At 44.4% G+C, this 25181-nt stretch overlaps 3 protein-coding genes across 4 annotated transcripts; 2 read left to right on the forward strand and 1 right to left on the reverse strand.

Moving 5' to 3' along the window:
• Positions 1-125: 125 nt before the first annotated feature.
• LOC106564423 (urotensin-2 receptor-like) lies at positions 126-3324 on the forward strand. The gene has a single exon (XM_014130513.2). The coding sequence runs from the start codon at positions 1351-1353 to the stop codon at positions 2365-2367; it is 1017 nt and encodes a 338-aa protein (XP_013985988.2). The 5' UTR covers positions 126-1350; the 3' UTR covers positions 2368-3324.
• Positions 3325-6530: 3206 nt separating this feature from the next.
• LOC106564424 (galectin-2) lies at positions 6531-11370 on the reverse strand. The gene is made up of 4 exons (XM_045691004.1): positions 11188-11370; positions 8282-8361; positions 7631-7790; positions 6531-7073 (listed from the first exon to the last, which is right to left on the reverse strand). The coding sequence occupies exons 1-4, from the start codon at positions 11188-11190 to the stop codon at positions 6927-6929; spliced, it is 390 nt and encodes a 129-aa protein (XP_045546960.1). The 5' UTR covers positions 11191-11370; the 3' UTR covers positions 6531-6926.
• A 782-nt stretch (positions 11371-12152) lies between these two features.
• LOC106564425 (GTP-binding protein 1) lies at positions 12153-24676 on the forward strand. Of its 2 annotated transcripts, XM_045691002.1 has the most exons (15): positions 12153-12224; positions 12449-12641; positions 13349-13460; positions 14311-14491; positions 14976-15159; positions 15341-15505; positions 15634-15757; positions 15936-16050; positions 17741-17885; positions 17980-18162; positions 18490-18625; positions 18828-19006; positions 19247-19372; positions 23465-23515; positions 23849-24676. In XM_045691002.1, exons 2-15 carry the CDS (start codon positions 12459-12461, stop codon positions 23972-23974), a joined length of 2010 nt encoding a protein of 669 aa, XP_045546958.1. In that variant the 5' UTR covers positions 12153-12224; positions 12449-12458; the 3' UTR covers positions 23975-24676. The 2 variants fall into 2 exon arrangements, with proteins under 2 accessions (XP_045546958.1, XP_045546959.1); XM_045691003.1 differs by lacking the exon at positions 23465-23515 and having other exon boundaries at positions 23849-24674.
• Positions 24677-25181: the final 505 nt, after the last annotated feature.

Consider the following 25181-nt stretch of genomic DNA (forward strand, 5'->3'; position numbering starts at 1 on the left):
TGTGAAATATAGAGATTGAATGATATGTCAGTGTGTGTGTGTGTGTTTATGTATGCTAGATTGTATGCGTCCTTGTACATGCATGTGTGCGTACCTGCGTTTGTGTGTCAAATGCATTGTGTGTGCGTGTGTGTGTGTATTTTAGCGCCAGCCAACCAGGGGTGTTTAAAACTGCACCCAGGTGTTTAAAGAGAGCGGGACCAGGGCTGAGGTGAATCGCTCATAAATCCATAGAGTCATCCTGGGTTACACCTATATGAGAGAGACAGAGAGAGAGTGAGGGGGACGGGGAGAGAGAGAGGAGAAAGAGAGCAGGAGAGAGGTAAAGGGGACAAAGAGAAAGAAGGAACGGGGTCAGAGGACAGAGAGAGGGAAAGAGAGTAGAGGAGTGCAGTTGAAGGACATCAAAGAAGACGGACACAACGAAACGCTTATGAAGAGCTCTGGAATTAAACACTAGAAGGGGCCCCAGTTACTCTATTGGAACACCCCGACATTGACCTATTGAGAGGTACCATAAATGACCGTCCACCATGCCAGCTGAGAACACAAGACAAACTAACCTCTGGATACAGTCTGAGAGCTTCTGAATCACCACAAACCAACCAACGACAACACACTGTCAACTCAGGACATCAAGCTTCTTCCACTCCCAAGTCACCGGTGAGGTTCAAGTCCACTAGAAACTGAAGCGTCTGTCTGTTCTACAGTATCGCCGGGGCTCCGTCCGGTACCCGCGGGAAGGAAAGGATCATGGGAGCTCGGAGGAGCTGGAGCGGGGACGTGAAAACATCAGGAGATAAGAGACACTCGATGAGGTGGACTTGTCAGCCATGTCCTGGTTCACCTTAAGACTGCAGGTTAACAGTAGTAGTGGAACTGAAGCCACTGTTGAAGCATCACTACACAGGGCCTGTTTTCCTATTGGATTTAGATTCAATTTAGATAAAGAGTCAGAAGGCCAAAGACGATTTATGTGTTTTCAAGTCACATTTTATTTGTCACATTCACAGTTTCCAGCAGGTTTAAAAGGTGCAGTGAAATGCTTACATGCTAGCTCCCTCAACAATGCTGTACAGTTTTCTGTTTTTCACTGGCTCTTATGCAGTGCTGAAAGTCGCTTTACATTCTTAATAATTCTCTATTCACTCCAACGTTAAAATCCGTTTGGAGTCCATAAGCAACTCTTTAAAATCTTTCTGAATACTAATAGTAATAACAGTTTATCCCAGTAAAGCTATCACTTCATTGTAGGGACGTACTGGCCTTATTTAGGAACTCAAACCTATCCCCAACGATGAACCAGAGCCAGACGCCCATCGTGACCTCCATCTCCCCCCCAGTCAGGGCATGGTTCTGGGGGCTCAGGCGGTGTCTCTGGGGGGGGTAGCTCCGGGGGGTGGGGGTTTGTGGGTGACCTCTCTCCTCGGCGCTACCCTCCTAATCATGCTCGCCATGGGGGTGGCGGGTAACATCTACACCCTCTTCATCATGCGTTCCGCGGCTCTCCGCCGATCTGGCTCTCTGTACGTCTATATACTCAACCTTGCCCTCGCCGACCTCCTCTACCTCTCTACGATCCCATTCGTCATCTGCACCTACTTTGCTCACGACTGGTTGTTCGGCGAGGCCGGTTGCCGGGTCCTCCTGAGTCTCGATCTCCTCACCATGCACGCCAGCGTCTTCGTCCTGGTCGCCATGTCGTTGGAGCGCTACCGGGCCGTGGCGAAGCCGTTTGACGCCCGACGATCCAGCACGCGGGGACGGAAGGTAGTGGCGGCCGTCATCTGGTTCGCGGCGTTTGTCCTGACACTACCCATGATGATTATGATACGGCTGAGGGAAGGGAAGTCGAACGCGGCCGGGAACGTCAAACGGATGTGTTACCCGACGTGGACCCAGGAGGCCTTCAAGGCCTACCTCACCGTCCTGTTCCTGACCAGCGTCCTCCTACCCGGCTTAGTCATTGTTGGTCTCTACGCTGGCCTAGCACGTCGCTATTGGACTGTTCAGGCTAGCTTGGGAGGAAGCAGCCGTTCAGCGAGAAGACGAGGCTTAAAACAAAAGGTAGTAACAATGATTTTTTGTATCGTTGTGGCGTACTGGGTGTGTTTCCTGCCTTTCTGGGGGTGGCAGTTGGCACAGTTATTTTCCCCACAGTCCCTCAGGGCTCTGTCTCCTGCCACTCATAGTTACATGAATTTCTTTGTAACGTGTCTGACATATGGGAATAGCTGTATTAACCCTTTGTTGTACACCCTCCTGACCCGAAACTATAAGGACTATCTGGCTCAGAAGGGTCAGAGCACAGGGTCAAGTAGGTTAGACCTGGGGTCGGCAGCCGGAGCACCTCTACAGGATCTATAATCAGAGTAGAGGCGACCTGGGGTCAGCTGCCGAAGAGCCCCAACAGGAAATATAGGAGAAGTGGGGGAAGTATTTTGACGTGACACAAGTAGGAACTATTATACTTGACTTAAATCCTTTTTATCCTGGGGAGGAGAGGTCATCCATGCAGGAACTATAAAAGAGGGGGAGTTATTCTGACGTGACACCAAGAGCACTATTGCTAAAGCATTTCTGATACAGCATTTTTATCTTTTCACTCTGAGGAGTACCTTGGATTTGGTGAAAACATGAGGACATTTCTTTATAGCTATTGGGGCAAGAGCAGCCTCCAAAACAAACAAATTGTTTTTTGAGTAATCAGTGCGGCATAAACTTGACCTAACAACATGGCTTACTCTAAACTCAGTAGTTTTTGTATTTTTACATAATCTGAATATTATTGGTATATAGTTATACAGATGTTGGATCTTAATTTGTGCCAGTTTGCTACAGCAGGAAAATAATCCAGCAGCAACAGGAAATGTGAATTATTATGTGGATTATAATTAATGGATGTTTTTTGTAGGGATTGATAGATTTTTCGTAGGGAAAATCAAGTCTGAAATGTCAAAGTGGAAATAAAAAATGTAAGAAACCTTTTTATACCACAAAGCCTTGTTAAACCTCAATCCTCTAATTGTTTAATTTCACACATTACAGGAAAGTTGTTCTGCAACAGAGTGATCAGATTAAGATCCTACATCTGCAGCAATAGCTGTTTGACATATATTCGGCCAGGGGATTCTAATTTGCATTCATCATGTAGCCTGCTGTATTTCTTGTCACATATGAATGTCATTTAACCAGACACTATGTATTTTCTTTTCTTACTTCGACTTTAATGCCAAAAATGTGTCAAGCTAATGTTCTTGGTTGGTTTTCTCATCTTGTATTGTTTTATTACATGATTGTTCTAATAAAGTTTTGACAGATTGATTTAGAGGTAAAATGACTACGATATTGCCCTCTGCTGGCAAACGTTTTAGAGTAAGTTAACTTTCACATACAGTATGATGTGTGGCACTCATGCCATCACATTTATCAGCAAGTGTAAAGAATGCACTGTGTGTCTCCCGTTGGTGGCTAGTTTCCTCACTCTATGTGTCTATGATGGACACCACTCACACACACACAGACACACACACACACACACACACACACACACACACACACACACACACACACACACACACACACACACACACACACACACACACACACACACACACACACACACCTACCTCCCCCACACCTATCCCTACCTTCCCCACACACACACACACACACCTACCCCTACACTCCCCCACCCACTCCTACCCCACACACCTACCCCTACCTTCCCCCCCACACACACACAAACCTATCCCTACACCCCCACACTTCCCCCTACCCCCCCACACCTACCCCTACCTTCCCCACACACACACACTCTCCAGACCGCCGCCTCTCACCAGGGAATGTGGTCCCTCGATGCAACATTCCAAAGCCTTGAGGCAGGTCTCTTCGTGTTGTCCTGTAAATTGTCTCTCAGGAATGTCTAGCGTTATTCATCCTGCCAAAATAGACTAACAGGACCTACACAACCACAACATAGACTGGACCGCTTGGATAGTCGGAAGTTTACATACACTTAGGTTGGAGTCATTAAAACTAGTTTTTCAACCACTCCACAAATTTCTTGTTAACAAACTATAGTTTTGGCAAGTCGGTTAGGACATCTACTTTGTGCATGGCACAAATAATTTAAAAAGAAATTGTTTACAGACAGATTATTTCACTTATAATTCACTGTATCACAATTCCAGTGGGTCAGAAGTTTACATGCACTAAGTTGACTGTGCCTTTAAACAGTTTGGAAAATTCCAGAAAATTATGCCATGGCTTTAGAAGCTTCTGACAGGCTAATTGACATAATTTGAGTCAATTGGAGGTGTACCTGTGGATGTATTTCAAAGCCTACCTTCAAACTCAGTACCTCATTGCTTGACATCATGGGAAAATCAAAAGAAATCAGCCAAGACCTCAGAATTTTTTTTTAGACCTCCACAAGTCTGGTTCATCCTTGGGAGCAATTTACAAAGCAATTTCCAAACTTAAGGTACCACGTTCATCTGTACAAACAATAGTACGAAAGTATAAACACCATGGGACCACGCAGCCGTCATACCGCTCAGGAAGGAGACGCGCTCTGTCTCCTAGAGATGAACGTATTTTGGTGCGAAAAGTGCAAATCAATCCCAGAACAATAGCAAAGGAACTTGTGAAGATTTTGGAGGAAACAGGTACAAAAGCTTCTATATCCACAGTAAAACGAGTCCTATATCGACATAACCTGAAGGGCCGCTCAGCAGGGCGGAAGCCACTGCTCCAAAACCACCATGGGGACAAAGATCGTATTTTTGGAGAAATATTCTCTGGTCTGATGAAACAAAAATAGAACTGTTTGGAGGAAAAAAGGGGAGACTTGCAAGCTGAAGAACACCATCCCAACCGTGAAGCACGGGGGTGGCAGCATCATGTTGTGGGGGTGCTTTGCTGCAGGAGGGACTGGTGCGCTTCACAAAATAAATGGCATCATGAGGAAGGACAATTATGTGGATATATTGAAGCAACATCTCAAGACCTCAGTCAGGAAGTTAAAGCTTGGTCGCAAATGGGTCTTCCAAATGGACAATGACCCCAAGCATACTTCCAAAGTTGTGACAAAACTCCTTAAGGACAGCAAAGTCAAGGTATTGGAGTGGCCATCACAAAGCCCTGACCTCAATCCTATAGAAAATTTGTGGGCAGAACTGAAAAAGCGTGTGCGAGCAAGGAGGCCTACAAATCTGACTCAGTTACACCAGCTCTGTCAGGAGGAATGGGCCAAAATTCACCCAGTTTATTGTGGAAAGCTTGTGGAAGGCTACCCAAAACGTTTGACCCAAGTTTTAAACAATTTAAAGGTAGTGCAACCAAATACTAATTGAGTGTATGTAAACTTCTGACCCACTGGGAATGTGATGAAAGAAATAAAAGCTGAAATAAATCATTCTCTCTACTATTATTCTGACATTTCACATTCTTAAAATAAAGTGGTGATCCTCACTGACCTAAGACAGGGAATTTTTACTAGGATTAAATGTCAGAAATTGTGAAAAACTGAGTTTAAATGTATTTGACTTCAACTGTATACAAACCATTTGGGCTGAATCACTTGAGTTGATTGATATTAATTGTCCTTCAACTGACAGTTCTTTACTTAATTACTTTAACTGAAAGTTAGTTACTTGAGTCCAGTTTATGTCAGTCAATATCTAATCAAAAGCTGGTCCTCTGTTAACTGAATTATATTTGTCGTATTGCACATAATTGTCCTATACACATGTGTGAATTGGATGTGTTTTTTTACCCAACTCCCCCTGAGACACTCAGAGACACCTATCAGAGAGGGAGGTCACAGCCAATGATCAATGACAACCCTGGAGCAATTAGGGTGAAGTGCCTTGCTCACGGCCACATCAGATTTTTCACCTTGTCGGCTCTGGGATTTGAACTAGCAACTTTTTGGTTACTGGCCTTACGCCCTATCCGCTAGGCTGCCAGCCATCCTTGATAGCTTGTTGCTCAGCCTTAGTCATGACTCAGCACTGATTAACATCTGTCGTAAAGAGAGTTAGCATTGAATTGGTATCAACCACTACTACTACTAAAAAGCTACTAAAATTCCTAGAAGGCCAAGTGTGAGTTCATTCTACTGATGTTCCAGTTCACCCAGGAGACAGACAGACAGACAGACAGACAGACAGACAGACAGACAGAGACACAGATAGACAGGCACGAGACAGACAGGAGGCAGGCAAACAGACAGACAGGCAGGAGACAGACTAACATGCAGACAGGCAGGACAGTGACAATAGACTGTATAAGTGAGTACACTGACCTAGTGAGTTCACAGTCAATTATTCTATGGTGGGAGACCATGGTTAACACCCAGGCTACACTAGTGTGTGTGTGTGTGTGTGTGTGTGTGCAGAATAGGATTAACACCCAGGCTACAGTCTAATAAACAGTAATGTGTCTCGCTCTGATGATGTCATGACTGACCGCTATACGAGTATGGGGGAGTTTTGCGAGAGAGAGAGGGAAAGAGAAAAAGAGAATACACTAAATCAAATCGAAGTTTATTGCTTGCGTACACAGATTTGCAGATGTTATTGCAGGTGCATCGGAATGCTTGTGTTTCTATCTCCAACACTAGTGAGTAAGGAAATAAAGATTCAGGCTCTCGTTAAGGACACACCAAAAGCATTCAAAGATTGTACAAAGGCCACATAAAAATATTGAAAACATTGTTTGCTTTCACAGCGGTTTTATTAACACATCTGGAATTGTCTCTCCACAGGTTTCAGGTAGAAGTGCGTTTGGCAGTGGCGCCACCTAGTGGGTTTTCCTCTCACTACACAACGAACACAATAAGAGCTCTGAGTTGGTATAAATAAATTCACAGGTATTGTTTCAAAGGATTTAGACAACTGTCAGAGGTTAAAGGTCCACCTCTATTTGACCTTGAAGCTGATGACCTTGACATCTCCGTCAACCATGATGTGGTTGTACTTGCAGTCGCCAAGGCGATTGGGGAAGTCCATCATGTGACCGTCTGGCAGCTTGATGTAGAACTGCTCATTGGTGAAGTTGAGGACCAGCTGGACAGACAGACAGAGAGAGAGACAGAGAGAGAGAGAGACAGAAAGAGAGAGAGAGAGAAATGTTTAGAATCTAATTTACCAGCCATGTGTCTTGTAGTCTGCAGTCTGTAGCAGTCAGGCATGGGAGGCTAGAATCTTTGAGGCATGTTATAATGATCTACTGCTTCATTTCTGTAGACTTTATTTGTATGGCTCCTGGTTAATCACTTATTAGTAATGATTCAATTCAACAGTTAGGCGGGCTTACACTGGCTTCCTAGTGAGCCAAATCTATGAGCCATTGAGATGACTAAACTATAAAACGTGTATCTCCTACTTATACAATAGATGCAGTTATAATCCCCAGTGTAGACTAACTGTGGACTCTATAACCGTTACATATTATATTTTGCAGTTGGAGTCAACAGACTGTGTGACCAGACTGACCTATGACCAAATGTTAAACTGGTGATTATTACCTTATCAGACACACACACGAGCACACACACACACACACACACGCGCGAGCACACACACGCGAGCACACACACACACACGCGAGCACACACACACACCTTGAACTGCTCTCCATCCTGGAAGGGGAAGTGGCCTTCCTTGAATTCGTCTCCCCAGCTTCCTCCAGACAGAGAGTTACACACAATCTGTCCGTGGGTGAAACGAGGGTTGAAGTGGAGGGCGTAGTTGTCACTGTCGTGGCCGATGTTGATGGAGAAACTATGTGTGGAGGAGGAGGGAGATTTAGAAAGAGTGAGAGAAAGAGAGAGAGGGAGGGAGAGATAAAATGAAACAGGAAATGAGATATGATAATTCAGCCCAAAAAATGTAACACAATAAGTTCTCTATGCTCGTGGTTTGATTTTGCTTAGCCAAATTGAAATGAAACCATGTCAATAACCGTGACAACCTTCTTGTATGTATATTGTGGGCTGCAAAGGCCCCCAATGTGACATCCAGGGCTACAAACACTGAAACCAATAGTTGAAACCAATAGTTGAAACCAATAGTGACTTGTACGTGCACTGTTTGCAGTGTTTCCCATATACCTCAAAAGTACAATCAGGGCTACAAGCACCAAAACATTCAATTGAAACCAAGAGTGTCAGGGTTCTGCTAAATCTTGGGAGTGAGCAGTGGGTTTCTAGGACTAATGCTAGGGGAAACACTGTGTTGGGTTTGGGTTGAAAGGTGAAGTGTCAGGATCTTACCTAGAGGCTCCAGACTTGGTCTTCCCTGTGAACGTCATCTCCTGACCCTGCTTGAAGGACATCTCCTCCACACGGAACGGCTAGGAAGAAGAGAGGAGAAATTAGACAACTATGGGGTTAACAAATGGGATAAATACACAGTAATAAGCGTCTTACTGCACTGAGCTCATAGAAAACAGTTACCTTGCCAAATCAACAGTACAAATAGCAGACAGAGTAAATGAGAAGTGGTGAAAATAAAACTCATTGGTCTGCAGAGTTTGGTTCCCATAACAGGGATAATGTTCATCTAGGCCCAGTTGACATGACGATGGAGTTGACATGACGATGGAGTTGACATGACGATGGAGTTGACATGACGATGGAGTTGACATGACGATGGAGTTGACATGACGATGGAGCTGACATGACGATGGAGCTGACATGACGATGGAGCTATGAACCTTTAGTTGATCCTCCTGAAGTGTCAATGACATCTGTATGAACTTTGTATGACCTTTGTGTTTTTGTAAACGTTGTTATCCATAACTGTGGCATGTACTACTGCATAAACTTTACAGCTCAGGAGGCTGCTGAGGGGAGGACATCTCATAATTATGGCTGGAATGGAGTGAATGGAAAAGTATCAAACACATGGAAAACCATGATGAGTTCCATACCACTCCATTCATTCAGTTCCAGTCATTACTATGAGCCCGTCCTCCACAATTAAGATGCCACCAGCCACCTGTGCTTTACAGATTCGTATCAGCACGTCTGTGGTGCACATGGAACCACGGGAACAGAACCTACGGTCAGGTTATCTGGTTCAGTGTTAATGATCAACCTTATTGGGGTAGTGAGTGAAACACCCAGGGGTAATAAAACCATATCCGGGTCCCAGATCTGTTTGTACTAGACGACTCCTATGGTCATTGTCACGCCATGTTTGCACAATCATATCTGGGATCAGTCATAAAATACAGAACACAGGGTCATAAAAGCAGGCAAACGGGAACTAAACGTTGTTTGAATGTTTGACTGTTGAGATGGTCACGAAGTGGTCACAAGGAGGTAGTAAAGTCAGAAATGGTTTACAACACTGAGACTCAAAAACAAATAGAGGATGAAACTGGTGATTCAAAGACGAGGTGAGACCCCACCACACCCTCTGTCTGTACCACAATCTGTGGTGTGTGTGTGTGTGTGTGTGTGTGTGTGTGTGTGTGTGTGTGTGTGTGTGTGTGTGTGTGTGTGTGTGTGTGTGTGTGTGTGTGTGTGTGTGTGTGTGTGTGTGCGTGCGTGCGTGCGTGCGACACTGCATCGTCAATGATGCTATTGAGATTCACATAATACCTCCCTTCAAACAATCATTGGTTGGAGCTAATAAATGGTAGTCATTGTGTCCTCTGTATCAGTGGGTCAATGTCCCTGGTATCACATGGTATTAGTCACGTAGAAGATATAGCAGTTAGACCCTATACCTGGGGCGTACCTTGGAACACTGCAACACCTGTCTCTGTATCTCAGATCAATTATGACGTTAATCATCAAACAGGTGGAGTCTCCAGTGAATTCTCAAAAACTCTAATTCGTTGGGGATAGAATCCATTGACGTTGTACATTTCTTGTGGTTCAAAGCAACAAAGTTAGCCACATTTATATTGTGACACAGAATATTTCTAGACTGCTGAACTATTGGGTATCCTACCATCTACAACCCTAATCTAGCTCACCTGATTCTAATAATTAGCTGGTTGATAAGCTGAAACCTACAGGAGGGTAGCTCTCCAGGAACAGGGATGGAATGGAAACATACAGGAGGGTTTCTCTCCAGGAACAGGGATAGAATGGAAACATACAGGAGGGTTTCTCTCCAGGAACAGGGATGGAATGGAAACATACAGGAGGGTTTCTCTCCAGGAACAGGGTTGGAGTGGAAACATACAGGAGGGTATCTCTCCAGGAACAGGGTTGGAGTGGAAACATACAGGAGGGTATCTCTCCAGGAACAGGGTTGGAGTGGAAACATACAGGAGGGTATCTCTCCAGGAACAGGGTTGGAATGGAAACATACAGGAGGGTTTCTCTCCAGGAACAGGGTTGGAATGGAAACATACAGGAGGGTAGCTCTCCAGGAACAGGGATGGAGTGGAAACATACAGGAGGGTAGCTCTCCAGGAACAGGGATGGAGTGGAAACATACAGGAGGGTATCTCTCCAGGAACAGGGTTGGAATGGAAACATACAGGAGGGTATCTCTCCAGGAACAGGGTTGGAGTGGAAACATACAGGAGGGTATCTCTCCAGGAACAGGGTTGGAATGGAAACATACAGGAGGGTATCTCTCCAGGAACAGGGTTGGAGTGGAAACATACAGGAGGGTATCTCTCCAGGAACAGGGTTGGAGTGGAAACATACAGGAGGGTATCTCTCCAGGAACAGGGTTGGAGAGCCCTGATCTAAAGTCTGTAGAATATACAGGTGTCATCCTCTTACTTTTTACAACCCTGAATGCAACTAATCTCCAGACTCTAACCACTCACAATAATTCAAAGTACATCAAGATAAGGAACACTATTGCAAAGAACCACATATTGATTTTATGGACTGTCACTGTAGTAGAATAAATAATATTGTCAATGAAAGTCCTTTAATCCCAGACTCATATTCAATTCCAGTTGTCCCAAGGTTATGTGTACTGTGATAATAATAATCATGATAACACAGTATCAAAGCCAAACATCAGTTTCAGGAGCTGCACACAAACTTTACCAGCTAACTCCCTGTTCCACTACCTTGTATTGATTTGCCTTTGAAAGGAAGGTGTTTAAACAATGTATCTGACATGCTATAGTGTGTAGATAGTTTGAAAGCAGAGAAAGTTGATAAAAGAATAGTTCTGAATGAATTACAGTCATACATACCATCTTGGCGGACTTCTTTCTGAAATCTCAGCAGAAAAAGCCTGAAAAGTGAGACAATTTTCATTTTACAGTCTGGTATTGTAGAAAGGGCAGGGTTTAGAATTGTGTACTAGCCAATAAGAGAATGAGTTGTAAAAGTGGTGACCAATCAGGGCCAAGAATATCACTAGCCTACATTTCCAACCAAGCAATAGAAGGAAGCAGTGAAGGCTGCTGAGGGGAGGACGGCTCATAGTAATGGCTGGAATGGAGTCAATGGAATGGTATCAACCCCATGGAAACCACTCCAGCCATTATTCCAGCCATTAGTATGAGCCATCCTCCCCTTAGCAGCCTCCACTGGAAGATAGTCAAATATATTTGGAGTGAGTTGCCAGAGAACGTACCAAATGGCACCATATTCCCTATATAGTGTAGACATTTGTTTTTTATCAGGGCCCATAGAGCTCTGGTCAAAAGTAGTGCACTATGTAGGGAATATGGTGCCATTTGGGACATATTTCTCAACAGGGTGGAGGGCTCTATCTATTTGATTTCTTTCTCTTTCTTGTTTCATTCTTTCTCGTTTTATTCTTCTCCCTTTCAGCCTGTAGTAGGGTCTTTCTGAGTCTTACACAACAAAACATTTTAGTGATTCATTTGATCCTTTCTAGTACAGTCAATGTAGGTGTCCATCCACTGTATTTTGACCAATGAAACTACGATCTAGTGGTCAATATAGCTACTACACACATTACTTACCATACAGTATTTTAATATTTTATTCAAATATTTGCTGTAAGGCGTTTCTATAATCGTGCACACACTATATTACGTGTGCATATGACACATTCAAAGAGAGTCAGAAGTCTTAAGAGAAAAATGTTTCTGTGAAATAATTCCATTGTTTTTTGAATACCTGTCAACGTTCAAGCACCTGGGGTAGGAGGGTGGAGCTTTGAGTACTGTAGCCAATCCCGTTTCTGTATTTAATATAGGGGCGGGCCACACTCAAGTAGGCTACCTAAGCAAACCTTGTATGTACACTGCTACTTCTGGTATGTTGAATTTATATGTTTACTTAACATTACTAATACAACCTGAATTTCAAAGTTAGGAACATTTTAGCCTAATTTAAACCGTAAGCAGTTGCTGTACGAAATTGTTGCATGCATTGCATCATAATATGTTGGTGTCAGTAGCAAGCTTGATTTGTGAGCTAACGTTAGCTTAGCTATGTTATGCTAGCAGTTTGCGATTGAATTACTTTTTTTTCCTAAAGGTTTGTGGAGATGGCGTCGTTGGCAGCAATAGAGCCAGGGCTAACCCCAGGGACATTACTGAAAGAGGAATCCGTAGTACCAGTTTCTATATTCGCACCGGACTGTGGGGACGACCTTTCAGGGGGAGAGTGCTTCGAAGACGGAGAGAATGTTAACGGCGAGTCCGAGGATCATTTAGACTTTACTAGCAAGGTAGGCCCTGCTCTCGACTCAGCAAAAGCTAGCTACATGGCATATAAATGCGTGGATTTCAATTTGACCACAGCTTGAACAAAAATATGTTGCTATTTTTATGAAAGTGACAATTTTATAATAGCATTTAATTTGGTTGACGTATGACCGGACACGTATCATTTCGAGTGACCAGTACCCACCAAAACATGCAATGATGAATGAATGACACGTATATATGTGCCACTGTGTAGACACTACAGTTGGCGAAACAACCAAAGATGATTTGACCAGATTTAGGCCTGGGCAAGTCCAGTCCTCGGGAGCCTGATTTGGTGTCACTTTTCCCCCATCCCTAGCAAACACAGCTGATTTTAAACTCATTGCATTCTAAACTGAAGTTTAAACTGAGTCAGGCGTGTTAGCTGGGGCATTGTAACATCAACAAACGACCCAGGCCTAGCTTCTAGCTACTTGCTTCAATATTTGCATGCTGTCTGTCTGGCCGTTCTGACTTTTTTTGTTAGTATTATTCTGCCCTGTCCTCTACTGGACATAAACTGTAATGTTACGTTTTTTTTATTTACGTTGTAAATTTAGATGCATCACCAAGTCCAGTTTACAATAAAATGTTATTGTTAACACATTTATCTAAGTTTCTGTCAATTTATCAAACAACCGTAACACCAGTGAATGAACCTAAAATATATATTTTCTCTCTTTCCTAGCTGACTCTGGTCAGCCCCACAGGAGAACAGTATGACTCGTTACTACGGCAACTCCGAGAGAGGATGGATGAAGGATGTGGGGAGACCATTTATGTTGTGGGAGTGGGCTCAGGTCAGAAGGGTCAACCTACTTTCCTACCTTATTTTCGGTCCATATACCTAAACCACACAACAGAACACATGGTCCTCATGTGTAAACATCTCCAATAAGAACCCAGATCTACGGTGACCCCCTTACAGAACACAGACCTGATGTCCCAGATCAGTTGTGCTTTTTGTCTGTTGTTTAAACACAAACAGATCTGGGACCAGTCAGACTAGTGTCAACCCCCAAAGCTGGGCACAGTGCGCAGGTTGACTAGGCTACTTGTATTGCCTGGGTTTATTTGGCATGCAGAATTACTTGTAGATCAATGACTGTCAACAGAGTTGGACCTACATGCAGTTCAACACTGAAAGAGAGGGTGCATCAGTTGTCACAATATAAGAGGTATTTTCGGATGGTAGAAAGAATGTATTATAACCAAAACATTTTTTTAATTGTTTTCTTGACTGATGCATGCTACATTTGGATCGGTCTGAGGTCCGTGGAGTGAGGCACTTGTATCTTAAGCATCGGTTCCCCATTCAAATGTTTATCAGTGAGTGTAACATCCTTAGCCAGTTTAGTCTGAAAAACACTAGCTAACATGTTTATCCTGATTTAACCCTTTTAATGGTCAGTTGGCAAAACGACAAGCCTCCACCTTCTCAGCTTCTGCTCCATTGTTCCTATAATTTGCCCAAACATTAATGGAACTACTATAGCTACATTAACTGATGTAAAGTACCCTGTAATTAAGGCCTTATGTCTGGGTAAAGCCACAAGCATGGGCGTTCTCAGAGTAATGGGCAGTGTGGTTAGTGTGCGGCTTTCTATCTCCTTACATCCTCTCTCCTGCTCCCCCCCCCTTCTCGATCAGACGGAGGTGACTATGGTCTGGACGAGGGGGACATGGAGGCGTCAGTGGCCACTGTTCAATCCCTGTGTGAGCAGATAGAGGCAGACATGATCCTGCTGAGAGAACGTAGTGACGCAGGGGGGAAAGTACGAGACTACCTCATCCGCCGACGGGTCGGAGAGGAGGACTTCCTGGAAGTGAGGTGAGGAGGGAGGGGGAGTACAAGACTACCTCATCCACCGACAAGTCGAGAATGGGATGCTGGGAGGGGGGGAGAGAGACATTCGTTAATTTATTATTAGGTCTTCTCAGAGGGAGAATGGGATGCTGGGAGGGGGGGAAGAGAGACATTCGTTAATTTATTATTAGGTCTTCTCAGAGGGAGAATGGGATGCTGGGAGGGGGGGAAGAGAGACATTCGTTAATTTATTATTAGGTCTTCTCAGAGGGAGAATGGGATGCTGGGAGGGGGGGGAAGAGAGACATTTGTTAATTTATTACTAGTTCTTCTCAGAGGGAGAATGGGATGCTGGGAGGGGGGGGAAGAGAGACATTCGTTAATTTATTACTAGGTCTTCTCAGAGGGAGAAGAAGTTGGTTTGCTTTCAGGATCAGTGTTCTGCAACATTTGGTGTTGCACATAACAGCTCTCTGTCCTTTAACTTCTCTCTCCCCTTCACATACAGGGTGGCGGTGGTGGGTAACGTGGATGCCGGTAAGAGCACCCTGCTGGGGGTGTTGACCCACGGGGAGCTGGACAACGGCAGGGGGTTCGCCAGGCAGAAGCTCTTCCGACACAAACATGAGATGGAGAGCGGCAGGACCAGCAGTGTGGGGAATGACATCCTGGGCTTCGACCAGGAGGGACATGTAAGATAATGACTTGGTGTTGACTTAGGAGTCACTATGGACATTTAAGTTAGATAGGGATGACATGGGCAGGAGATGGAGAGTGACAGGACGAAGCTGACTTAGAGCCTGGTTCATCTTGACCCTAGCGTGTTGTCCAGCACTCTGATTTAAACCAACCTCTCTCTGTCTCTGCTCCTAGGTGGTGAATAAGCCAGACAATCACGGGGGCAGTCTGGACTGGACTAAGATCTGTGAGAGGTCCTCTAAGGTCATCACCTTTATAGATCTGGCCGGCCACGAGAAGTATCTGAAAACCACTGTGTTTGGAATGACCGGACACCTACCAGACTTCTGTATGCTCATGGTGAGAGATGGGGGTGGTGTGTTTGTTTTCGTTCACACATGGTCAGTTGCTTATCACCACAGACATTTACTGTGTCAGTGACTTTCTCTCGCTCACTCTTCTACATCTCTCTCTCCTTTCCTCTCTAGGTGGGCAGTAATGCAGGTATTGTAGGGATGACCAAGGAGCATCTAGGTTTGGCTCTAGCCCTGAATGTACCAGTCTTTGTAGTGGTGACCAAGATAGACATGTGTCCAGCCAACATCCTAGCAGGTGAGAGATGGACTGTGGAACATGGCCCTGTTCAAATCATTAAAACATGATAATTAATCATAGTGAAATGTAACTTCTTTTTTTTTTATTGGAAAAATCCAGGTAGTTCCTCCCCGTTAGTCTGTTTGGTTAACAAATGAACACAATGTGTGTTAATAATTGTGTGTGTGTTTTCCAGAGACACTGCATCTGTTACAGAGGTTACTGAAGTCCCCAGGATGTAGAAAGATCCCTGTACTGGTTCAAAACAAAGATGATGTTATCGTCACTGCATCCAACTTCAGCTCAGAGAGGTAAATACCAGTGAAGTAACACACAGTTTCCTTGTGGTGGTTTTGGTCCTTTTCCTGATTTCATCTGAACAGTTTGCCACATTGTGTGTAAAATGGCGCCGACAGGCATGGCACCTCTGTTCTAGCTCCTAAGCAAATGTGCAGTATTTTTGTTGGTGTGTGTGTGTGTTATTCCTTACATTATTGGCCCAGAACGTTTTTTGTGTTATTACACACAGCCAGAAAACTTTTGAATATCAGAGCGGCGGTAACTCACCAGCGACCCAAACAGAAATAAGACTTTTCTGAATTGCATCCTTTGTTTGCAACCCCCAAGGCAACTGAACGCATCCCAGAGGCTGCTCCAAAACACCACCGGGCAGAAGAGGTGTTTGGAGTGGACTTCTATATTCCGACTCGGGTGGCGTGCACACCTTCCACCGATTCCGAGTATATTACTCGCTAATGTTCAGTCCCTGGACAATAAAGTAGATGAGCTCAGGGACTGTAACATACTTTGTTTCACGGAATCGTGGCTCTCCAGATATACTGTCCCCGTCCATACAGCCAGCTGGGTTCTCAGTACATCGCACAGACGGGAATAAGGAACTCTCCTGGAAGAAGAAAGGCGGAGGTGTATGTTTCATGAGGAGGCGGTGAGGGCCCTGGCGGAGTGGTGCTAGGGAAATCACCTCAATGTCAACAAAACAAAGGAGCTGATCGTGGTCTTCAGGAGACAGGGAGCACACCTCCCATCCACATCAACAGGAACGCAGCGGAGAAGGCGAAAAGCTCTCCCTGCTCTCTGTCCTCGGTTCCTCAGCGTACCCATCACTGACAATCTGAAATGGTCCACCCACACAGATAGTGTGGTGAAGACAGCGCTTCTTCAACCTCAGGAGGCTGAAGAAATTTGGCTTGGTCCCTAAGAACCTCACAGTTGCACTGCCCGCAACCGCAGAGCTCTCCATAGCGTGGTGCGGTCTGCCCAACGCATCACCGGGGAAGCACTGCCTGCTCTCAGGACACCTACAGCACCCGATGTCACAGGAAGGCCAAAAAGATCATCAAGGACAACAACCACCCCAGCCACTGCCTGTTCACTCCGCTATCATCCAGAAGACGAGGTCAGTACAGGTGCATCAAAGCTGGGACCAAGAGACTGAAACATCTATCTCAAGGCCATCAGACTGTTAAATAGCATCACTAGCTGGCCTCCACCCAGTGCCCTGTCCTGAACTTAGTCACTGTCACTAGCCGGCTACCACCTGGTTACTCAACCCTGCACCTTAAAGGCTGCTGCCCTATGTACATAGACATGGACCACTGGTCATGTTAATAATGTTTACATACTGTTGTACCCATTTCATATGTTAATATACTGTATTCTAGTTAATGCCACTCCGACATTGCTCGTCCTAATATTTATGTATTTCTTAATTCCATTTTATTTTGAGGTTTGTGTAATGTTGTGAATTGTTAGATATTACTGCACTGTTGGAGCTAGGAACACAAGCATTTCGCTACACCTGCAATAACATTTGCAAAACATTTTGTATGTGACCAATAACATTTGAATTGATTTATGGGTAACGTATGTCACCTTACTCCTCCACTCTTTCCTTCTTCGTCCCATCTTTGTCTTTCTTCCTTTCTCTTCTCCCTGCTCCCCTCTCCTCTCCCCTCTCTCTCTCTCTGTGTCTCTCCCTAGGATGTGTCCAATCTTCCAGGTCTCCAATGTAACAGGAGAGAACATGGACCTTCTGAAGATGTTCCTCAACCTACTGTCTTCTAAAACCTCCTATAGAGAAGATGAGCCTGCCGAGTTCCAGATCGATGACACCTACTCAGTACCGGTTAGTCCACACACACAACCATCAACACCACACACACACACACTCTAATCATTTAACAACCTGTGTTGTATTGACGTCTCCTTTCTCTCCTCAGGGTGTGGGCACAGTAGTATCCGGCACTACGTTACGTGGATTGATACGACTCAATGACACGCTGCTGCTCGGCCCAGACCCCCTGGGCAGTTTCCTCTCCATCGCTGTCAAATCTATCCACCGCAAGAGGATGCCAGTCAAAGAGGTCCGGGGGGGACAGACCGCCTCCTTCGCACTCAAAAAGGTGTGTTTTTAGGCATCTGACTGTAAGGCTACAACCACACAGGGACACAATAACACAGATGAAGTCGTACTTGCATTCATAAGTTGTCTGTTTTTGTGTGTCAAAAGATCAGCTCAAGTCAGCGACATTTGAATATGTAAAAAGATGGACAATTAGTTTTTTTTCTCCAGAAAATTCTCTGTCCATAATCCATCAATGGATGACTCCCATTGGAAAAATCCTCAATCGGCACATTTCTGACACAATGTCTGTCCTAATGTTTCTCTATCCTCTTCCCCTCTCCCACCCGGGCCCCTTTTTCATCCCGCTCTCTTTCTTCTCCTCCAGATCAAGCGTTCCTCCATCAGGAAGGGGATGGTGATGATCTCTCCCAGACTAACACCGCAGGCTACCTGGGAGTTCATGGCTGAGATACTGGTCCTGCACCACCCCACCACCATATCACCACGATACCAGGCTATGGGTGAGCGGCTTTCAAACGTGTGGGTGTGTTCGTGATCGCTTGTATACTGTGGCAATGCTCAATTTAGCATTAAAGTTTCAGCCATATTCATATTAGGTCTTTGTCCCCTACAATCACACAAAAATGAGACAATGGGACACGTCCACAGTTGCTATGCCACTGGTATGTCAATTTGTTATTTTTCCGACTTTCTCTCCCTCAGTGCACTGTGGCAGCATCAGACAGACAGCCACCATTCTGACCATGAACAGAGACTGTCTACGTACCGGGGACAAGGCCTCAGTCCACTTCAGATTCATCAAGACCCCTGAGTACCTCCACACAGACCAGAGACTGGTGTTCAGAGAGGGACGCACCAAGGCTGTGGGCACCATCACCAAGGTATGGGGTTATAACTAGTTGTAAGGGGTTATGAATGGTCATAAGTTTATAAAAGGTCATGGAGCATTAAACCCCTTTAGAGAAACATTTCACAATGTTACAATAACTCACTGTCTCTTCACCAGATTTGACCACACTCACATGGCAAGTGTTATAAGGGGTTATGAAGGGCTTGTACCTCTTTCTAAAGGGTCCCAGACTACCTCCTAACAAACTCCACCTGTACGTGTGTCTCTCCAGCTGCTCCAGTCAGTCACCAAGGCCCAGCAGGCCAAGATGCAGTCCACGAAGAAGGGCACCACGTCAGCCAATGAGGAGGCAGGATCCGCACCGCGGCCCGACAGCCCCAACGCAGGACAGCTACCGGTGAGCTACCGGGGTAGGGAGGGGCTTAGACTGAACAACTGGTGAAGAAAGGGACTACCCTGCGTTCATAACCAAGTGGGAAGGTGGTATTTACCACATACGACTGGGAAAAATCCACTTGAACGCCCCCTCCTACTGGTAATTACTAGTGGGTAACTCATCTATCTTCCCTGAGCTCTGACTTCTCCCACATGCTGACCTCTGTCTTCGACTAAGGAAATTATCTATAATTAATTAATTATCTATAATCTTTAATTCATTATCTATAATCTATTAATATTTGTTTTTAATACTACTTGGTTTACAAGCAAGATTATGGTTGATGCAGCTTGTTGGCCATTAGCCAATCAGCTTTTCTCAACGAGTTCAAAGCACGTGAATGCATTCAAGTGGTATTTACGACTTCACAACTGGTAATTAACGCCTTCCCACTTGGTTATGAACGCAGCATTAGACATGGAGGAGGGGATTAGACAGAACACTTGGGTACAGCCACAACACAGGACAGCTACTGCAGAGCTACCGGGAGGCCGAGGCTTAGAACGAACACCTGGAGGAGGGAGGGGATTAGGTAGAGGGAGGGGCTTGGACAGAGATGTAATGAGTAGAGCTGACATAATTCCCAATTCTACATGACAGACAATCATCTGTTCTACACAAAATATTTCTAACTAAGGGAGGGGGTTAGAGAACATCCTGGAGTAAGAGGTAATATAATGACTTGCTAGAAGAGTAGGAGGAAAGTTAAACTCTACCCTGCTGCATTGTATGCTTTCATGTCTTTAGTGTTGTGTGTGTGCAGACCTGCCAACATACAGCATTTTGCGTACCAACTATGCAATTCTCTGTCCATGTACGAGATCCGAGTTAATAGTACACAGAAATGAATGGGGCCTGATTTTTATTTTTTTATTTAACATCTAAATAGATTCACTCAGTGGATGTAATTTCTAACGTCTTGATTCTCGAGCTGCACCACACAGACATGTATGGAGTTTGTGTCAACGGACATGGAGATTAATACATCATTATTGGACTACAGTTGAAGTCAGAAGTTTACATACACTTAGGTTGGAGTCATTAACTTGTTTTTCAACCACTCCACAAATTTCTTGTTAACAAACTAGTTTTGGCAAGTCGGTTAGGACATCTACTTTGTGCAGGACTCAATTTTTCCCAACAATTGTTTACAGACAGATTATTTCACTTATAATTCACTCAATGCCAGTGGGTCAGAAGTTTACATGCACTAGGTTGACTGTGCCTTTAAATAGCTTGGAAAATTCCAGAAAATGTCATGGCTTTAGAAGCTTCTGATAGGCTAATTGACATAATTTGAGTCAATTGGAGGTGTACCTGTGGATGTATTTCAAGGCCTACCTTCAAACTCAGTGCATCTTTGCTTGACATCATGGGAAAATCAAAAGAAATCAGCCAAGACCTCAGGAAAAAAAATGTGTAGACCTCCACAAGTCTGGTTCATCCTTGGGTGCAATTTCCAAATGCCTGGAGGTACCATGTTCATCTGTACAAACAATAGTGTTTATACTTGTGTACTATGGGACCACGCAGCTGTCATACTACGCAGGAAGGAGAAGCGTTCTGTCTCCTAGAGATGAACGTACTTTGGTGCGAAAAGTGCAAAGCAATCCCAGAACAACAGCAAAGGACCTTGTGAAGATGCTGGAGGAAACGAGTACAAAAGTATCTATATCCACAGTAAAACAATTCCTATATCGACATAACCTGAAAGGCCGCTCAGCAAAGAAGAAGCCACTGCTCCAAAACCGCCATAAAAAAGCCAGACTACGGTTTGCAACTGCACATGGGGACAAAGATCGTACTTTTTGGAGAAATGTCCTCTGATCTGTTGAAACAAACAAAAAAACAGTTTGGCCATAATGACCATCGTTATGTTTGTAGGGAAAAAGGGTGAGGTTTGCAAGCCGACGAACACCATCCCAACCGTGACGCACAGGGGTGTCAGCATCATGTTGTGGGGGTGCTTTGCTGCAGGGAGGCCTGGTGCACTTCCCAAAATAGATGGCATCATGAGGAAGGACAATTATGTGGATATATTGAAGCAACACCTCAAGACATCAGTCAGAAAGTTAAAGCTTGGTCGCAAATGGGTCTTCCAAATGGACAATGACCCCAAGCATACCTCCAAAGTTGTGGCAAAATGGCTTAAGGACAACAAAGTCAAGGTATTGGAGTGGCCATCACAAAGCCCTGACCTCAGTCCTATAGAAAATGTGTGGGAAAGCAAGGAGGCCTACAAACCTGACTCAGTTACTCCAGCTCTCAGGAGGAATGGGACAACATTCACCCAATTTATTGTGGGAAGCTTGTAGAAGGCGTCCCGAAAAGGTTTGAACCAAGTTAAACAATTTAAAGGCAATGCTACCAAATACTAATTGAGTGTCTGTAAACTACTGACCAAGTGATGAAATAAATAAAAGCGCTAAAATAAGTCCTGCCTCTCCCTCTCCCATGCAAGTCCTGCCTCCCCAGCTCCTCGTTGGTTTATAGAAGCAGGTACCCACGTGCCATTTCCTCATTGGTTATACCCACGTGGGTGATTGAAAGACGAACTAACTAGCTAAATTGCCATCAATGTTTTAATGCTTATCGACCTGTTCCCAAATTAATGTAATTGGTTTAGAGTATTATTTTGGGGACGGGTCGATAAGCATTGATGGCAATTTAGCTAGCTTGTTGTTGCTAGCTATTTTTGTCCTATTTAGCTAGCTTATTGTTGCTAGCTAATTTGTCTTGGGATATAAACATTGTTATTTTACCTGAAATGCCCAAGGCCCTCTACTCCACCAATTAATCCACACATAAAACAGTCTACCGAATCGCCTCCTTCCAGGCCTTTTCTTCTCTTGACTTTATATTGCGATTGTCAACTTTCATAAATTAGGTGCATTACCGGCACTGACCTCATTCGTCTTTCAGTCACCCGCGTGGGTATAACCAATGAGGAGTTGGCACGTGGGTAGCTGCTTCTATAAACCAATGAGGAAAGAGGAGATGGGAGAGGCAGGACTTGCAGCGCGATCTGCGTCAGAAACAGAACTGACTTCTATTTTAGCCCTTGACAACGCAGACGCTCGCGTGCAGTGTGGGTGCAATAATTGAATAAGTATGTCTAAATTTATTATGCAACGTGAACGGTGTAGTCAGCCAGTTAGATGCCATTTGCCATAAAGTCCAAAGAAGAAAAAGCCTGGAAGGAGGAGAGATGACTAGAAACGATTCAGTTGACTATTTTATGTGTGGATTAATTGTTGGAGTAGAGGACCTTGTGCATTTCAGGTAAATAACAACTAAACGTTTATATCCCAGGACAAATGAGCTAGCTACATTTCCATAAATGTTTAATGCTTTTCGACCTGTCCCCAAATTAATATAATTGGTTCGGCGTTTGTTTTAATATTTCAACCTGCCTTTGGTGTGGGGGGACAAAATCAATTTGCTCAGACATGCTGAGTGCCCTCGTTACCAATATGGTTTCAATGATTGCCAGAGGAACTGTTTGCCACAAAGAAGTCTACCCTGATGCCCTGCTGCGTAAAGCTAAATCTAACCCCAATTTGGCGCGTGCGTATGGTACTCTAAAATATGCCGTGCGCGTATGGTACTCGAAAAGTTGGACAGGGTTGGCGTGTGTGTCATAACAGCAGCTTTCTTCTCTTTTCCAATATGCTGGCTAATCTCTCTTCCGATGCCCCTCCATCTCGTTTCTCTCTCTCTTAATCCCGCGCTTTTGATTGTTCATCACCCTGTCTTTCGCAATCCCTATTTTTTTTTTTCCAAATGCCCTCTTTCCTTGACCCTCACTCGTCTGCCAATATTCCTCTCTTCCGCTCTCAATTTTCATTCCACTTAAATCTTTTTTCCTCATCCCACTTTCGTTCACTCCTCTCCTCCATTATCGTCGGACCCATCACTCGTTCCTTTCATCTTTCCTGACCTCCGTCCATTAAACTTGTCTCCCCGTCCCCTCCTTAACACTTCCCCCACCCGTCACTCTTTCGTTCTCCTTCACCCTCTCCCTCCGTCTGTCTTGTTGGCTGTCTGCGTCAGACAGTGGGGGAGGAGGAGACGCTATGTAAAGACGGCAACAAAGAGAACCAGGTAAACGGAACGAGGGAAGGAAACACCAGCGCCATTTGTCTTAAAGAAGTACTGCCATGACTTTCATTTATCCCAACACTAAAGAGTGTTTTCCTGTGCAAGCCTGAACTTTGACTTCTAAAAGTACTAAAAAGGTTATTTACTTGAATGAAAACATTAAAATGACGTTTAGGCCTGAACTAATGTTGTGTAATAAAAAAACTATTTTCAATGAGAATTTGTCTATTCTCATTTTTAAAGTCAAATATTATCTAAAAGTTAGAGGTGGTTGTCAATTGTGTGCTTGGCTTAACATTTAGTAACACTTGTTCTGTTGTGACTGTTCTCCTCCAGCCCAAGTCAGGAGGTGGAGGCAGGAGGAGAGGGGGTCAGAGACACCGAGGAAAAGCCCTGAACAGCACAGCATCACCAACATCACAACACACACCAGCTGCAGCAGGAGTGGGCACCACTGCCTAACCCCTCCACCATGTCCTCTCCTTCCTCTCTCTATACTCACCTCTACATCCTCCTCCTCTACATCTTGTTTTGTAATCATTCTTCTTCCAATTGGGGGAGAAGGAATGAATGTAGCAAAGAAAAGGAGGACTAGAAGTGAAACATGCATTAATCCTAAATGATACAGCTTAACATGTACATCCTAGTTAGATCACCATTACAGAGTAGTTCTAGAACATCGTTAAATGTCACTATGGCAACTAACGACTGAACTGGCCCCTGGAATATAGCAGAAAGAAACTGTTTATTCAATCTAACAGACACGGTGTAGTAATAGAAACAAACAAGGTTTAGTTTTTATTACAGATTCATTATGTAGACAGGAACGAAATGGTGTTGTTCAGGCACACAGATCTAACTGTTGTCTTAAGGGGTCGTCATCCAGTCTAATAATAACTGACTCAAGATTCAATCTAACAGGAAATAAATGGCGTAGGTCACAAGGTTTAGATGAAATCTAACAGACCGGACCTGGCATAGGAGTCTCGTGGTTTAGATTTGTTATTCGATTCATTATTATTTAGACACAAGGTTTCCACTCAATCTAATAGAACAGGATACAGTGGGGGGGAAAGTATTTGATCCCCTGCTGATTTTGTACGTTTGCCCACTGACAAAGAAATGATCAGTCTATCATTTTAATAGTAGGTTTATTTGAACAGTGAGAGACAGAATACCAACAAAAAAAATCCAGAAAAACGCATGTCAAAAATGTTATAATGATTTGCATTTAATGAGGGAAATAAGTATTTGACCCCTCTGCAAAACATGACTTAGTACTTGGTGGCAAAACCCTTGTTGGCAATCACAGAGGTCAGACGTTTCTTGTAGTTGGCCACCAGGTTTGCACACATCTCAGGAGGGATTTTGTCCCACTCCTCTTTGCAGATCTTCTCCAAGTCATTAAGGTTTCGAGGCTGACGTTTGGCGACTCAAACCTTCAGCTCCCTCCACAGATTTTCTATGGGATTAAGGTCTGGAGACTGGCCAGGCTACTCCAGGACCTTAATGTGCTTCTTCTTGAGCCACTCCTTTGTTGCCTTGGCCGTGTGTTTTGGGTCATTGTCATGCTGGAATACCCATTTTCAATGCCCAGGCTGAGGGAAGGAGGTTCTCACCCAAGATTTGACAGTACATTGCCCTGTCAAATGATGCGGTGAAGTTGTCC

This window comes from Salmo salar, chromosome ssa12, assembly GCF_905237065.1.
Source record: "Salmo salar chromosome ssa12, Ssal_v3.1, whole genome shotgun sequence".
Taxonomy (NCBI): Eukaryota; Metazoa; Chordata; class Actinopteri; order Salmoniformes; family Salmonidae; genus Salmo; species Salmo salar.